The 16,919-nt window shown below is 37.5% G+C and overlaps 1 protein-coding gene across 19 annotated transcripts in view; it reads right to left on the bottom strand.

Annotated features, from left to right (window-relative positions):
* The window catches only part of cacna1aa (calcium channel, voltage-dependent, P/Q type, alpha 1A subunit, a), a 112,918-nt gene that overhangs the window by 56,651 nt on the left and 39,348 nt on the right, over positions 1–16,919 (bottom strand). For all 19 annotated transcript variants that reach the window (XM_030140076.1, XM_030140068.1, XM_030140069.1 and 16 more), the window contains exons 4-18: positions 12,882–12,973; positions 11,688–11,840; positions 10,550–10,737; positions 7,738–7,841; positions 7,460–7,575; positions 6,080–6,124; positions 5,887–5,970; positions 5,300–5,506; positions 4,414–4,526; positions 4,165–4,277; positions 3,918–4,049; positions 3,583–3,655; positions 3,138–3,255; positions 2,676–2,743; positions 2,413–2,519 (exon numbers count right to left, since the gene is read on the bottom strand). In XM_030140076.1, coding sequence (XP_029995936.1) covers positions 2,413–2,519; positions 2,676–2,743; positions 3,138–3,255; positions 3,583–3,655; positions 3,918–4,049; positions 4,165–4,277; positions 4,414–4,526; positions 5,300–5,506; positions 5,887–5,970; positions 6,080–6,124; positions 7,460–7,575; positions 7,738–7,841; positions 10,550–10,737; positions 11,688–11,840; positions 12,882–12,973 — 1,713 coding nt within the window. The remainder of the gene's footprint in view (positions 1–2,412; positions 2,520–2,675; positions 2,744–3,137; positions 3,256–3,582; positions 3,656–3,917; positions 4,050–4,164; positions 4,278–4,413; positions 4,527–5,299; positions 5,507–5,886; positions 5,971–6,079; positions 6,125–7,459; positions 7,576–7,737; positions 7,842–10,549; positions 10,738–11,687; positions 11,841–12,881; positions 12,974–16,919) is intronic.

Raw genomic sequence — 16,919 nt, 5'->3', positions numbered from 1 at the left:
ATTCCAATGTCTTTTCTGCAGCAGAAATCGGGGATTTGGATTTACATAAATACTATGGAATGCAATGTGCAAAGCATTTCTAGTGTCATTTTAATGTTTCCTTTTTTTCCCTTGAGGCTCTACTTCGCTTTCACACAAGCTTATTAGTTTTGAAGTGAAGAAAAGATCATGCAACATGTATTGTGATATACTCACTGTAAATCCAGATGGTCAGTTATCTTATTTTTTTGTTCAATACAGCTTTTCTCATCGGCACACCACACTCTCTCTCACACATATTCTATTAAGCACATTCAACAGAAAAATAAATATTTAACCTTGATAAGACTCACAGATAAATGAAGTTATTGATACAAAGACACAAATGCTCACACCACAGTGAAGTACATACAGAACATACAGGAACTAGAAACAGTGTGATTCACAAAATGATGACCATGTATGAATGTGTACATCTGCATGCATCATTTCAATGTTATGTCTTAGACATTTTGTTCATGCATGCATGTGTGTGTGTGTGTGTGTTTGTGTACATGTGTGATATAAAGAGGGCTGAGGTATCAAAGCAGTAAAGGTCAGAAGAGTGTGAGCATCTTGTCTGATATTTCTAAGCAGAGGCTCCCCTGTTGTGATGTTTTTTTTGGAGACAGACCTCCCTGGTGTGTGTGCTTGTGTGTGAACTTTACAAGAAGTGAAAGGAAAAACCCCTGAGCGTTTAGGAAAAAAAAGAACAAACGCTGTGACACTCCTGACCAGAGCATGGGTGGCTGGGTGTTTAACTATGTATATTAAATATGAAAAAGTGTGACCAAGAGAAAGACAAATAAAAAGAAGATAAAAGAAGGTGAAGAAGCAGCTCTTATAGAAAAGGAAAGTGGGCGAGTACACTCTATGAACAGAAATACTGGGACACATCACACCTTCAGCCTGCAGGATTTTACATTCCTGTTGACTTTATATGTTATTATGATGAAAAATGTTCGTGTCAGTTATCAATAATAATTATGATAAACGTCATATCGATATATCTGTTAAATTTAAAGGTTGATTTTTCTGCCTCAGTGAGAATTGAAGAAACTGAATGGTTTCTTTTGGTTTAAAATTATTATTTATGGACAGAATGTGACATTTGATATTGTGATATGGATAATGTGACACTGTGATATTTGATCAATCTAGAGGTAGAACATTTACAAGAATTCTAATGATTAAAAGTGTCAACATTGAGTAAAATTTAGTTAAGACAAACTTGGACGCTTATTGTAAGTATTTTAGATGACAAAGTAAATAAAACAAGTGGTACCAGGCACAACAAAACCCACCCCTCGCACATATTGTAGCTTATTTTGGCATCGATCCGGCTGATGTCGTCGTGTCTACGCATGTGGTGATGTCAGCATATCTACTGCCTCTATATATGTGCCAAGTTTGAAGTAAATTGAAATAAAATTGATGTTTTTATAGACATTTGAAATTTCACCCATTATAAGTAAATGGGGAAAAAAAGATTTTAAAAATTCATAAAAAATTTAAACTTTGACCTACTTTTCCCAAAATGTAATCACATCTATTCTGGGTCACTGGCCATCTATAAACTCAATTTGGTATTACAATCAATAGTTTGCTGCTACAGACATTGGAAATTTCACCCATTTTAATTCATAAAAAATTGGAACTTTATCCACCATTAAATAAAATTATTATATTGTGTTATTTGTCATTTGTTTGTATCTCAGCTGCTTGTTGGCAATGAAACACTTGAATTCAATGTGTCCCAAGTTGGTCCATATAGTGTACATGTCCATGTATGGGATTATAATATAGTAAAAAAGAAATAAAAAAGGACAATCCCAATCAGGTCAGATTTTATCAAAACGAAAAAATCACTGTTTTAAAAACTAGAAAACAATAGTGTGATGAGAAAATATGGTGCACATAAAAAAAACAAACAAAACAAAAAAACATGCACCACATCATACGTGGTGAGAATCATTTCCATTTTATGTCAAAACAGAAAAACTGATAAAAATCTAAACAAATTTTAAAAGATTAAAATTTAATTAACAGTGATTTTGCTGGTGTTTCTGAATTTGAGTAGTAGTCCAAATCGGATACCTGTAAAATAAAGTACAGTGTCATGTTTTTTAAGTTGTTGGCTATAACAGTGAAGGTTTAAGTAGTAACATCAGTATATGTATGATAAATAGTAAATGAATGCCCTAGAGTAATTCTTCTCCCTCCATAAGTGTTTTGTTGGTGCAGTGTACTGTAGTGGCCCCACTTACGTTGAGTCTTCTGTAAGTGCTTATGTCCATGTTGCTGGCTGACTTTTGCCATTATATTCTTTGGTGACGTGAGAATGTTTTAGAATTAATGCAAAGAGTGATGTGACGATGAGAGACCAAAACTCACGCTGCAATGGATAAGTTGGCAGCAGACAGTGGGCTGACTTCAGCCACCTCCTTGGCTTTCTGCAGGGCGATTTTCTGACTGGCAGCCTCCTCTTCCTCCTGTTCATCCTGCAGAGAGAGAGAGAGAGAGAGAGAGAGAGAGAGAGAGACAGAGAGAGAGAGAAAGGGGGTGAGATCAAGAGGAAAATCAAAGGCAGGAGAGATAAGGAAATACTGATTTTATTTTGTGTTCAGAGGAGGTAATAGGACTGGATTGTAGGATACCTTGGTCAGTTCCTGTGCATTGGCCAAATTATCCACAGCGATAGCCAAGAACACATTCAGCAGGGTGTCTGAACGCAGAGTTAAAGGAAATCAAGAGTGTGGGAGTTTGTTTGTACATGTGTATAGCAGCCAGCACATTGACTCACAGTTAAATCACAATGCCCAAGATAGAACACTTGTTACATTATTGCTTTTAAAAGGCTGATCTGTTGTTTTCTGATTGAAGACAAAGGACGTCAAATAAATTAACCACATTTTTATCTTTCCATGTAAGAATCTCCATTTGCCTAGCTGTGCATTTGTTATCTGAGACCAGTAAATAGAACACAGACTTTCAGAATCTTCTAACATCTTCCAGTGTCTTCATTTCCAATATAAACAGTATCTGTGTAGGATGTGTTAGTGTGAATTTTGCAAATATTGTGCTTGTGTGCATCTTTGTATTTCCAATGCCAGGGATACAGTTGCCAAAAAGTGTGAGCACGATGAAAAAGACAGAGAAGGCCATGCCCTTGTTGACTCCGCCCTGAGACTTGATGCCGTCGTACATCACCATGTTCCAGTCCTCGCCGGTCAGGATCTGAGATACACACACACACACATAAACACACAATCAGGTGAGTCCACACCTTCACTCCAAACACATTTAGATACTTTGATATTGTGTACATAAGCATTCACTTCCAGCTATAATGTCAAAACACACCCCCTCTCTCTCACACACACGCGTTACACAGAGCTTTTGTCTAATTATACTTCATCTATCACTTCTTCAGATGCAAATCCTGTTCAATCCTTTCTTATCGTTTAGTCCTAATCCAGCTCTCATCTTCCTCCACCATTCTGCTTCCCCCTCCTCCACCAGCCTCTCCTTCCCTCCCCTTTTTACAATGTCTCCTCTGCTCACCTGGAACACTGTCATTATTGCTGCGGGGAAGGTATCAAAGTTGGTCGGAGGAGTGCCATTTTCAAAATTAAACCTAGCAGGGGGGAAAAAAAACAAATGGGAGAGAAAGAGGGAGAGGAATAAAGGGTGAGGGCGCAAAGAGACACAAAGAAACAGAGCACGCGATCATTAAAATGAGACAACTGAACATAAATATTTTCTCTTAAAAAAAAAATACCAAAAATGATTCAGGCAACCTGGCAATTAACAGATACCAGTCTCTTGGTAGAGAATAGAACAGAAACCATAAAAAGTGAAAGAGAAGAGGAAAAAAAGGCAAGAGAAAAAGCACTGACTGTCCTCCGAAGAGCTGCATGCCCAGCAGGGCGAAGACAACAATGAAGAGGAAGAGCAGGAAGAGCAAGCTGATGATAGATTTCATGGAGTTGAGCAGAGAGACAACAAGATTACGCAAAGATGCCCAGTACCTGGCAAACAGAGATAGGAAGTAGGTGTTTAATTGACTGTTAGGAGACTAACATAACATTAGAATATACTGTATAAATATTACAAACAATGACAAATTTTACACAATAGACTCACTTGGTGACTTTGAAGATCCTCAATAACCTGAGAGCTCGAAGCACACTGATGCCAAATGATGTGCCCGGCTGGATGATGGACCACAGTACTTCAAATATACTGCCACAAATAACCTGATGCAAATACAAGCATGAAAGCATGTAGTCATTTGTCATGAAATGATACAATGTGCATATAATACAAAAGTCATTAATCAACGCTTGTGTGTTTTGGGGTTTTGCTGTAGCGATCAAGCGCCGTGGGACTCACAATGCAGTCGAAGCAGTTGAAGGAGGAGTTGAGGTAGGCCTGCTTCCCCAGGCCATACATCTTTACCATCATCTCTGTCAAGAATATTCCCAGGAAGATGAATTCAGCAAAATCTACATAGGGAAGGGCAAGAGGAGAAAGAGAAGAAAAAAGTTAGAGGAGACCATCCTTTTTGATTCCAATGCAGTTTTTTTTTTTATCAATTTTCTAAAATACAAAACATCCTTTGAGTTATTATTTGTCATTTACTTAATCTGTGGTTCCTGTTTGATTTTATAGCATGATATGGTGCATCTGTTCCTATCCATTTGACTCCATCTTTCAGTCTCACAATGCACATATACAGTTGCGAAAAAAATTATTAGACAATCAAAACTCATCAGAAACAATGGTTATGCAATCAAGTACTAACTCCTGTGCATATCATGCGACTAAAACAGACAGAAAAGAAAACATGGAATGCCTAAAAGCACTGTTTTTAGCAGTACAACGCCATAGCTATTGATGTAAGAACTTAAGTGATGTTGGTTATTATCAAGAAAACCATGGAAGATGGCTAGATATCAGCTCTGAAATTAAACTTTTATGAGTTATTTTGTTGTTATCATTATATTTGTCCAAACAAAGTTGTACCAGGCATTAAAATGAACAAGAAATTGAAGAAAACAAGGGTGGTCTAATAATTTTTCCATGACTGTATATTTGGTATAGACAGACGAAGCACAAAAATGTGAGAGGAAGACTTAGCTAACTAAGTCTCAATGAATTTAGTCACATTTACTTTGCTAAGATTTGCTAACCCACACTCTTCTAGTACATGTCATGAGAGTACTAATCTGTGTATGACTGCATTAAGTATGGATATATCCCCCACCCTCCAACTCACAAAGAAAATCTGAGAGTGGTTCTGGCTGGTCATAGTGGACTACAGCCACACACAGCGTGTTGAGGCCCACCAAACACAGCACGGTCCAATAGAAGGCCTGGGACTTAACAGCATGTCGGATAAAGAAGCGCAGCCGTCGTTCCCGCCGCTTGAAATCTGATCCTTCAAGCTTGGAGCTCTTCAAGCTGGCACGGGCAAACGGTGACCCTGGAAGGGCAATATGAAGTGAACTTTTAATCGTGCACATTCAAGAGCTCTAAAAAAATGAATCTCAACACAGTGTGCAAAGATTAAGATGCTGGAGGAGGGAGGGAAAAGGTAACAAGGGCAGAGCAGAGAAATAAAGGTAGAACGGTCAGGACGGGTTGAGGAAAGGGACAGAAGGTAACATGAGGAGACGAGTGCAGAGCAGTGGAGGAGGGGAAAGGAGAGGGAACGAGAGGAAGGAGAGGAGGGTCAGGTAATGCTGATATGCAAGATAAGATAGCATCTCTATGTACCTGTGGTTTGCCTTTGAGAGTGTGTGTGTCTCTTTGTGTGAGTATGTATATGTATGTGTGTGTAGGGGGGTTGAGTGTTTATCTTACCTACAGCCAGATCCCCCTCCCCTTCCTCTGGGTTTAGAAGCTCAGCCTTGCTCTTATGGTTCTTTGTGGCTCTCCTGCGGGAACCTGTGACAGACAGAATATATACTCCCATTCAGATGCATTTGATACTGTATATTACCGCTATGAGAACATCACAATACAATACAAAGTAGTGAGCAAATACATTGTGTACCATCATAGTCGGCATCATTGTCATCATCTGCCAGGATGACCTCTTCTGCAAAACAAAGGAGAGTAAAGCTTCAAGTTATGGTTTGATGAGTTCCAAACCAAGGACTGAATTACCACATGTAGATGTTTTTTTTTTTTTTTAATTATCACTTGTCAATTCTAATTTAATTAAAATCACAAACAAAGGCTTTGGGCTGCACCTGTGCTCCTGCTCTCTTGCTTTTTTAGTCTCTTGCGTTTTTATGTAGATTGCCTTTCCAAGAAGATCAAAGGTCTGCCCTTTCTATCTGCCCCTTCATCCCCTCCTTCCAACATCTAATCCTCCGTTCCTCTTATCCCCTCCCTGCCCTCACCACATACGTCAGAGAGCTTCTCTATCCGAGCATCAAAGGGGTTCACATACAGTATCGCTTACTGTACAGTGTACAGGCTATGGCTCACACTGGTTTGTGTAAGATTCAATGTGAAATAAACTAGGACTGTAACAATTCCAGGTATAATGATAAAATTCCCTACGGTTAGTATCACCATTTAAATTCTAATTATCATTAAAACTGTGTTCAATTATCGCACTTTGAAAGTTCACAGTGATACGGCTCATCTCCTGGAGAAGCAGCGGCACTCCAGGTGTACATGCGCAGTTTGCAATGTTTGGCCTACGAAAACATGGTTAAAGGCAGCCGCACGGACAGCGCTCCAGAGAGCCGGGGATAGCAGGGTCCAGCAAGGACCCGGTCCAGGAGCACTTCCATCCCATACATCTCTCTCTCTATCTCTCATTGTGACATTGTGAATGATTTGATATGGAAAATGGTCAAACAAGCTCCACTGTCCAACTACTTTTTTCCACACTAAAAAAAAACACTCAGGAATTGATAGGAGAATTGATAAGGAATTGGATTGATAAGCAGAATCAAAAATGGCATTGATATTGATAAAATCCTATACATTCCCACCCCTAGTGCAGATATCTCTTATGGCCATAAGGTGCCATCTTTAATGCACATTTATATGTGTGATATTTACATGTTAATATTTGAATGTTTCTGCCAAGAGAAAATACATTGTGTGTGTTATTTCATTTGTTTTTGTTTTTTTTCAAAATACAACTTGGTTAAATTATTTCAGTGTGTGTCTAACTACTTTTTGAACATTTTGAAGACATTTCAACAATACCGCAATAATAATGATAACCGTGATAATTTTTGGTCACAATAACCGTGGTATAAAATTTTTGTATCGTTAAACTGATGTCAATGACAAGTTCAACAACAGGTAATTACATCAGAAGTACTAGGGGAAAAAGCACAAGAACATTCTTAAATATGACAGAGATAGTTTTTCTTTCATTTGCTTCCACATATGCATATATTGTACATACCAGCTTTGCAGATCCATTCCAGGTAACCATTGAGTTCTCTTTCAATCTGCTGCTGTCTTCTGAGTTTCAGGAATTCACTCCTATTTTCCACACGCTCTCTCTCTTTGGCAAACTCCCTGCAAGGACACACACACACACCAACTTAGACACTTTTTATGGAAATGTGACCCTTCATTTTAATTACATAGTACACAGGGTACACAACAAAAAACACTTAAGTAATGACTATGAAAAATTATAGATACGCAATCTGTGACGCGCATAAGTGAGCCGCTTACCCTGACAACACACCCAACACCAGGTTGAGCATGAAGAAGGAGCCGATGATGATGAGGGGGATGAAGTACATCCAGTTCCATGCACTCCCTGAGGCATCATTGCTCTGGAAACACACATACACACACACACAGACAAAGACACCAGACAGACTAATCAATCATTTGCTCTTTGGCTCTGATGCATGTATCCAAGTAATTGCAAGACAACGAAAAAATATCACCTAATATTTCATTACCCAGGTGATATTTAGTTTATTAAAGTAGATATCAGAATATATGCCACGACTCATAAATTGTAAATGAGATATACAAACATTCTTCACACCCCTTCAAGCAAAAAACAGACTACACAACATATACAATAAATTAGTAAAACAGACATATTTTACATAATTAGAAAATAAATTTAAATAAAAAAGGTAGTGAACTAATAGTGATGGACAATCCCAATGTATGTTTGCTTTTTAACACTTTGTTTTTAAAGGGTTTCTGCAGGTATCAGCAAATCTAATTTAATGCCTTTTAATGCCCTTTTTAATGCCACTTTAAACAAATTTAATGCCTATATCCAACTGCAGATACAGTTTTAGATATAGGTTTATGACAGTTTACCGTCAACAGGCTTTAACCAGGTTCTGAATAGTTCCTCCTCCAAACACTCCTGCTGAAACTTGCATTTTCCCATTTTTCCAACATAATTTCCAACAGCTAATATTCCCTCCACTCTTTCGCCACAGCATGAGCACACTGACAGCACGTTGCATTCCAAACATCTGGTGTTGTGACTTCGTGCACCGGTCATAACGGTCATAAACAATAGCCAATTAAAGGGTTCCACCTGTCAATCATCACACTATACTTCCAATCAAAATTATTAAATGTTTATATAATCAAAATAAATCGTGAAATAACAATGCGTTTTTTCCATCAAGTGTATTTAATTTTTTAATGCCTCTGGACATCAAATTTAACACTTTTTAAAGCCATTTAAGGCCTTAATTTTCACAAAATCTATTTAATGACTTTTAAATGTTTTTTAATGACCCGCAGAAACCCTGTTTAAATTTTCGATTGGCCAATATTTCATAAAATAATAGAAAAAATAGAAAGAAAAAGCTTGTATGTTTTTGTTTCAGACTGGCTTTCACCTAAAAAATGCCTCGCTTTAAAAAGTACAAAGCTACAGTGTCAGTGTACACCTTTCAGTCAATATTCTTTTGTTCTTCCATGAAATTTAGTGACTTGTCGGTTACTGCTGCATTAATTCGCAAAAAAAAAAAAAAAAATCCAAGACACTAGAATAAACCACCTGAAAAAAAAGCAAACCGAACATGTAGAACTACACAATTACATGTATGATCTGTGACAACATGTGCTTTATTTATACAGATATTTAAGGACATGTTATAGCCTTTCTAGGCATCCGTGATGATATCCCAGACCTGCTTGTCCTATAAAGCTGTTTTTATTTGAATCAGTGTGTTTTCCTGTACATAAGACCTGGAATGCTTCCGAAATACTCCCGATCAAAGGCACTCAAAAGTGCTGTCCACTGTTGTTGGAAATATAAACAACAGCAGGGCCGACATGATTTTGCTTTAAGTCATCTCAATAAGTAAATGCATATCTGCCACTCTATTTAGCTCCTCTGTGCAGAGTAAATAATGTATAACAATCGCTGTGCTCCCACCCTCTCCCTCTCTACCATCCTCTTGTCCAGACTCCTCTGGCTTTCCCCTTATTCCCTTTTTATTGTTTTGTCTTCTCCCTGTGCACATTATACATCTATAGAATCCCTTTTTCTTGCTTGTATTATTATTTTTCCATTCCTGATTGTTCATTTGTCCTTTCTCTTCCCACATTCGTTTGCTTTCTTTCCTCATTTACTGTTTTTAATCTCTTTTTGCTCTCACAGTTTAGCCTCTACACTGACTCTATCTCTTTTATACTTTCACATTTTTCCTCTTTTCAATTTCCCACTCTGTCATTGCCTTGCTGTCTATCCGTCTCCTCCTTCTTCCATCACATCTGCATGTAAGTTGGTATTGCCGCTGTGTACCCAATGTACCGCAGACTCTTTTTTCTACCATTAAACTTTTATCGCTCCCCTCCCCAGCAGCTGCAAGAATAACTTGGGCTGAACAGGCCCTTTTAAATATAGAGCAGCATCGGGAAGGAGGGACACAGGGAGAGAGATGTAGAGTGAGAGGGACAGAGAAGAAGGAGGAAACCAGGGGAGAAATGAAAGGGAGGGAAAAAAAGATAAGACAAGAAACAGCACTGAGGAATATGAGTGATGCTAATGTTCCTGGTACCTACTTTATGTGATGATGCCCTCTTTAATTTGACAAATACTTACATTTAAGTATTTTATGACGGAAACAATTGCATACTTCACTTATGCACCCATATATAGGTAGTGTCATCTGCAAGTTTCTGACCAAATACGACAATAATGGGGGAAAAAAATGTTATTACACTTCTAAAGAAACTGATATTGGATCATTTTCACCTTGAAGATTATTTGTTGGTTGAGGTCTGCTGGTGCATCCCATCCATGAAAAGTGCTGATGGGCTTTGAATGACACTGGAATACCATTTTCTTGATTTAAATTATCCTTTTTATTTTCACCTAAAGCCAGTGCAACAAAGACCTGCACTTTATTGTATGACTGGTTAGTCATTTGCTTAATTTTAACTTGTGGCTTCAATCTCTTGTATTTCTGCTCTACTGCTATGTTAATTTCCCTCCAATTTGTGGCTAATAAGATGGTCATCGAGTGTGTGAAGGTGTTCCCAATGCTGTACGTACATAGTAGAGCAGGTCAGTCCAGCCCTCCATGGTGATACACTGGAAGACAGTGAGGATAGCAAACAGGATGTTGTCGAACTGGGTGATGCCATAGTTTGGTCCCAACCAGTACTTCCTACATGTGGTGCCTTCTGGACACAGCCGTGATGGAGGTTCCGTCCCACACGGAAACTCTTCTCTGATCTCAGCTGAACAGAAGTGAAAGTGGGAAGGCGTTACAAAACCAAAGGCAGGCACTTGAAAGCATTCAAAACATCACATAAATATAAGTAACGTTAATTTTCTTGCTCAACATAAGATACTGCCAGCTTACTTGCTAATGAGTGCCGGATGAAGAAAAAAGTAGCATTAAATATGTAAAGGAATAGACTACATAAATGTACATTATGAATAAATGTACATCATTAAATTTTAACAAGCTACCAAACATGAGTTATATGTTTGCTGATGATACTGACATTAGTAACTATAGTGCAAAAAATTAGACTCAGTCCTAGAAGCAAATGCGTGATGTATTAATGTTGGCTGTTTTATGTCTTGTTTCTGTCACCTGCCTTGGGACTGCAGATGAAAAGTAGTTATTTTTACTAATTCTGGCATATTTACATGGGTGTATTTTTTATACAGCAATGCTCATAAATATTCATGGTCCCTATCAAATAAACCAATAAAATAAAATAAATAAAGCTGCAAGTTCGATCATAAAAGTACTAAAAAGTCTACCCTCATGACTTTTTTGCTGCTGATTGACTTGACCCTATAAGACCATTTGTATCGTATCAAGTTACGTTAAGAATATTTATATTGTTATTCTTTAAAAAAAGGGGGAAAAAAGTACTTCATGTACTGAAACAAAGCATAGTTACTTGATAATTGATACTTTATAGTACAGTTAAATTAAGTTAAGTCAAAAACATGTGTATCAAATTTGATATTGCAGGTATATAAGGTGCTTTATAAAAATGCCCAGTGTATCGAATGTGACACAAAAATATATTGTGAACAAAATGATATGGCAAAATGTTTTGTGTGGATATTGTTAAAAGATCTAATAAACATCTCAATTCCAAAAAATGTGAATTTTGTGGTTAGTTTTTGATGGGTCAGGTTTTACAGGGTTAAACACACACTGTCTTACCTGTGTGATTGTCGAAGCAGGTTGTGTGGAATTTGCCCATGTAGAACTCCAGGCCGATGATGGCGAACATAAGGATGGCAAAGAAAAGCAGCAGGCCAATTTGCAGCAGAGGAATCATGGCCTTCATGATGGATTTGAGCACCACCTGTAAGCCTGGAGGAAACAACACACACACTATTAGATATCACACACTTTTTGCGGGGTATGTGGCTAGGGGTAATAAATTAATGGATCTGAGTTTAATTAACAATTTTAGTTATTATTAATACACTGTTAAACATGGAAACATTTTGTTTTTTAGACGCATTCCTCTTTTTATTCCCATTTATACACAGTCAGTTACACTCTATCAAAAATAAATCACATTGTCACAATCATTTCATGACAAGAGGTGAACATATTTTATTCCAAGTTTATGGGTAACAGTGTAATTGTTGTAAGTGTTTTTAATTAATAAAGAACATCTAATTCTCCCATCCTAACATTTTAAAGTGGAATTTTTTTTTTTTCTTTCCACCACCATCATAGCTGAAGATCTCAGACTGATACTATATTTTAGTTCCCACTATAGAATAGAATGGACTGTTCTATTTAGTGGAAGCAAAACAAATGACTTGCAAATTATTGAAATCATTTTATATCAATTTTATTTGTCAAATGTTTGATTTATTCAGTAAACAGCTGTGGAATATGAGGGAAAATGCACATAATACTCCCCATTGGCTTATTAAACATTTTTAATTTCATGCTAAACAGTGTTTTATCTGGTCTTATACCTTTTGTTTATGTTTCTGTTGCTCTTATCTTTGTTCAGTGTTGTATTCGTAAGAAATACATATAAATTAGTCAAAGCTTCCAAATTTATATAACATATACATTTGGTATCGCTTAGTTTTCACAAGACACTTAGTGACTTTTGTGATGAGTAAGCCTGGTTTGCCTGTTCAGGCCTAGTGGAGACCAAGCTATTAATAACACTGCAGTGCTGCTGGAACGTAACTGCCACTATAACATTTTAAAAAGGAGCAGAGAGTGCACAGAATAACCACTTTGGGTGCATTATGCAGAACAACACATAACCTGCACAGAACCTTGACACAAAATGTTTCTGCGTGCTATTTTGATCCTCCCAATACTTGAGGGAGGGCAGGCTTAAAAGAACCTTTAAAAAAAAAAAATTTCAAATTAACTTACTGGGAATACCGGACACCAGTTTGAGGGGCCTCAATACTCGCACAGCCCTGAGGGTCCGCAAGTCAAACTCTGAACCCACAGTGGACAGGATCCTGGACAATGAGACAAATGCACAATCAATCGTCGAGCTAGTCAAGATTGTCAGTTAGCCTCTGCCTTTCTGACACACACTGACGCACACTTTACACAAACTCACGCCAGGTCATTACAACCGGGTGAGCACCTTATGTAAATCCTGTAAGAGCAGAGCTGATCAATAGAGCTGACAAGTGAAGTCGGACAGAGCAGTGTATCAGGGTGAGAGAGGGATGGGCCTGAGGGAGAATGCTTTGTATCAGAATGACAGACGAATTATAAAATAAAAGGGAAGATGAAGTAAATGGGTGGACAGGGAAGGTAAGAGAAAGACAGAGGACAGTGGAAAGGACTGCAGAGACAGAGCAAGAGGGAAAAAAAAGAAAACAAAAGAGAGGGAGCACCGGCAGATGCTGACTTATGGCTTATTTCTGTCTATTTTTACCCTTACTATGCTTAAAATATTTCTCTGCAAGCTACGGTCAGACTGCGGCGTAAACGTGTGTGTATTGGTGTATCTCACAACACCTGCAATACCACTCCTCATTTAAATACACAGTTGTAAACAGTGTGTTTGTGTGTTTGTGTGTGTGTGTGTGTGTGTGTAGTCGAGAGGGTTAAGACATTCCCCTGTACCGCCAGACTTCCAGTCAGTCCCTTCGTCTGACGCACACAGTGAATCATCCTTCTTCCCACTCCTCTCTCTCTCTCTCTCCTTTTAGTTCTGTCGCGCTGACACATTTCTACTTTCCTCTGTTCCACTAAGAGGCCTAGTGACACAGCAGAGCCTTAATCACAGGTTTGGAATCCACCTGCATAACTGGGGAACCTACACAATTAGCAGACAAGAAGAGTAACACAAACCCACGTTCTATGTATGATGGTAAACTGAGCTGTGGCGCTGAGTGATGTATTGCTTTACCCGAAAGCCCCCCCAGTGGTGTGTGCTCCATCACCGCTGTAGCCAGGGGTCCTTGTAATGACATTGTGTGACATCCAATGCCTCATCGGTGGCTGACTTGTAACTGAGAGGTTCCCAGTTTGGTCATGAGGCCATACTGTACCCGTGTGTGCAGATAATTTACTAAACCTTATGTTCTGACATCCTACAAGAAGTGAAAAACACACAGATATCACTGGGACCCAGTCAAATTAGAGTTAGAACAGACCTATATTCAGACTCATACCGAATCACTATATGTAAACCAATATCAGACCAAAAATGATGTTTAGAGTTGATTTAGTCCCAGTGTCCATTACAATGATTGTAGATCTGTGACAGAAGTAATTTCTCAATTATCAAAACATATTTTGGCCACAGATCTCTAATATTGTTTAGGCTTAAAACATTATTATTATCATTCCATCCAGCTACTGTTATTTGTATTTTCAATTTGCTTTTAAAACAATCTAATGCAAAAAAACAAAAAAGACGAGAAAGCTTAAATTATCACAAAACTGTCTTGTCTGTTGGGAAAGAAACGCTGGTGTGTTGATAAAATGTAAATGTGAATAACAGAATATTTATGTTTATTTGCATGTGTGGACCAATGAGGACACTGAAGCATCCACTGAATTAATACAAGACACAAACTAAAGTGACATGAACCATGTATGAAGTGCTGCAAAAACAAATCTTAGATGAAGGCTTGACAAACACTGAAATGGTTTGAAGACATAATAAATGATCAACACCTGCAGAAGATGTAAATCAAGATGATAATGATGAACTGATTCTTAATATTCAAATCACAAAAATGAATGGAAATGCACATAAATCAGTGTTTTATTTTCCAGAATTTATCAAAATTGGGTTAAAATGTCAGTTACATTTGGATGGAATGCTGCATAAACTTGTAACAAAAGTAAATTGCATGTTAAGGTGTTGAATATTCACTGACGCATCCTATTCTTAGAAGACAAATATTAATAGTTTAGGCTGCATTATTTATTTTTTTTATGTATATTAATATCGAAAGTATCCTTTAGAGATGCAACTTAGAGACTTTTAATATCTATTCTCTTTTCTGCTGTAAAAGAAGACCACAGTGCAGATCAACTATTTACAACATGCCACCCATAAAACAGATATAAATTTCTTGTTTTACTTAATGACACATTAACTTAAATGTGCTGACAATGGTAATGTATGAGGACAGGAGGGTGGAAAAGGTAAAAACAACCAAAGAAATACAGTGGATGGGCAGATGATGGAGTGGAAAGAAATGAAAAGTGGAAGCAGGCTGAGAGGTCACAGTGGAGAAGCCTTCAAATGAAATGATGTGTGATTTGGAAATGTGGGGTCATGCAGTATTAAGCATGATATTTATGCTATTAATGGAAGCATGTGGGCGTGAGTGCATGTATAGAAAAGTGCATTGATTTAATGCTGACTCCTGGAGTTTTGTGAGAGAGAAAAGAGCAGCTGGAAGCATAGAGTATTTCAGTACATACAGTGCATGAATAACCCCAATAATCTGTATGATATACTACCTTTTGTGATAAAATCCTGTAATAAAGGCCACAGTTACACATTGAACTTCTACACTGAACTGAATCTATTCTCAGGTTTTCTGATGATGCCACTATAATTACAATTTTAAAAAAAATAACGATAATGAACATAATGATAATGATGATAGTGGTGATGATGACCGTGATAACAAATACAGTTTTCTAAACACCATCCTTGGTCACAAACAGTGTCGAACCGATGAGGCAGTTCCTCATTCACACCGTCTCCACGGTTACTGGGTCTTTTCTCATTCATAAGTGTTTCCATGGCAACAGGGACCTTGGCTCATTGATAGAATCTCTATATCACCTTGGTAACAGGGCCAAGGGAGGAGCCTGAGTGATTGTTTTTTTTGCTTTATGCTCTTTTTAAAGTAAATGTATTAAAATTCACACGTATAGCAATACACAAACAGATGACAAACACACAGGCCTGCACATCTGCATGGCAAACAGGTGCTGGTTGGAAATCAAACATATTGAATACGGATCATTTTACACAAAGGAAAGTAGGTCATTTGGAATAAGCGATGGAAAATTATTTTTTCCTTGTCAAGGACACAAATATTCTCTACACCCTGCACACATTAACTAAATACACACATAGGTAAACACAGAGACAAACAACCGGTACCAGCAGCAACGATTTAGCAGAATCATATTAAACAACAGTGCTATTACACAATCTAACTGCTGAGCCTCTCATGGGAATCCAACACATTATACAAACAATCTTTTTATATTCCCTCCGTCTGGTTTCCTGCTGACTTCAGCTAACTGTTGTTAATTATCTCTGTCCACATGACTGACCAAATTCCTTTATCTCTTCTCGAAACTTTCACAGTCTCTCTCCTTACCTCCTGGCTTTCCACTGTACGGTTTATATGAAATGCACCACTGTTATTACAAACGTTAACGTATAGCAATATTATGGCTCACCTTTGCAGTCAACAGAGTTTATATTGCTTATATTGAAGGCTGTTTTTAGCCATATCTAATTAAAAATGGTAATATATAAATAGGCAAAGACAGTCACTAGTATATATACCATAAATTTATATCAGTTTTAAACATTAATAAATGAAGGTTATAGGTGGTATGGACACTACATGACCTTGTGCTAGTACAAGGGGGTTTTCTTTTTTCTAGGTATATAGTTGTATCACACCACAAGGCCCTCAATAGTAAAAAAGTTTAATTAAATAACATAAGATTTAATGCGCAAGAATTTTCTTACACTGTTGGTACACGCCTTACATAGTGTTACATCCCTTAAAATGTTAAAACTATTATGTATATGTGACAGTTACGTACCTCGATTCCCTTGTGAAACACTAAATATTGAGTTTAGCTTCACATTTTCTTCTACATTTTGATTATTGCATGTCATGTAAGCATGCCTTTGCCTCCTAAATCATATATATTATGTAAATTACTATTTTGTTTTTG

The sequence above is a fragment of the Sphaeramia orbicularis genome, chromosome 8, assembly GCF_902148855.1.
Source record: "Sphaeramia orbicularis chromosome 8, fSphaOr1.1, whole genome shotgun sequence".
Classification (NCBI taxonomy): Eukaryota; Metazoa; Chordata; class Actinopteri; order Kurtiformes; family Apogonidae; genus Sphaeramia; species Sphaeramia orbicularis.
Note: the sequence above shows the minus strand (reverse complement) of the source record. Positions and strands in the feature narration are given on the sequence as shown.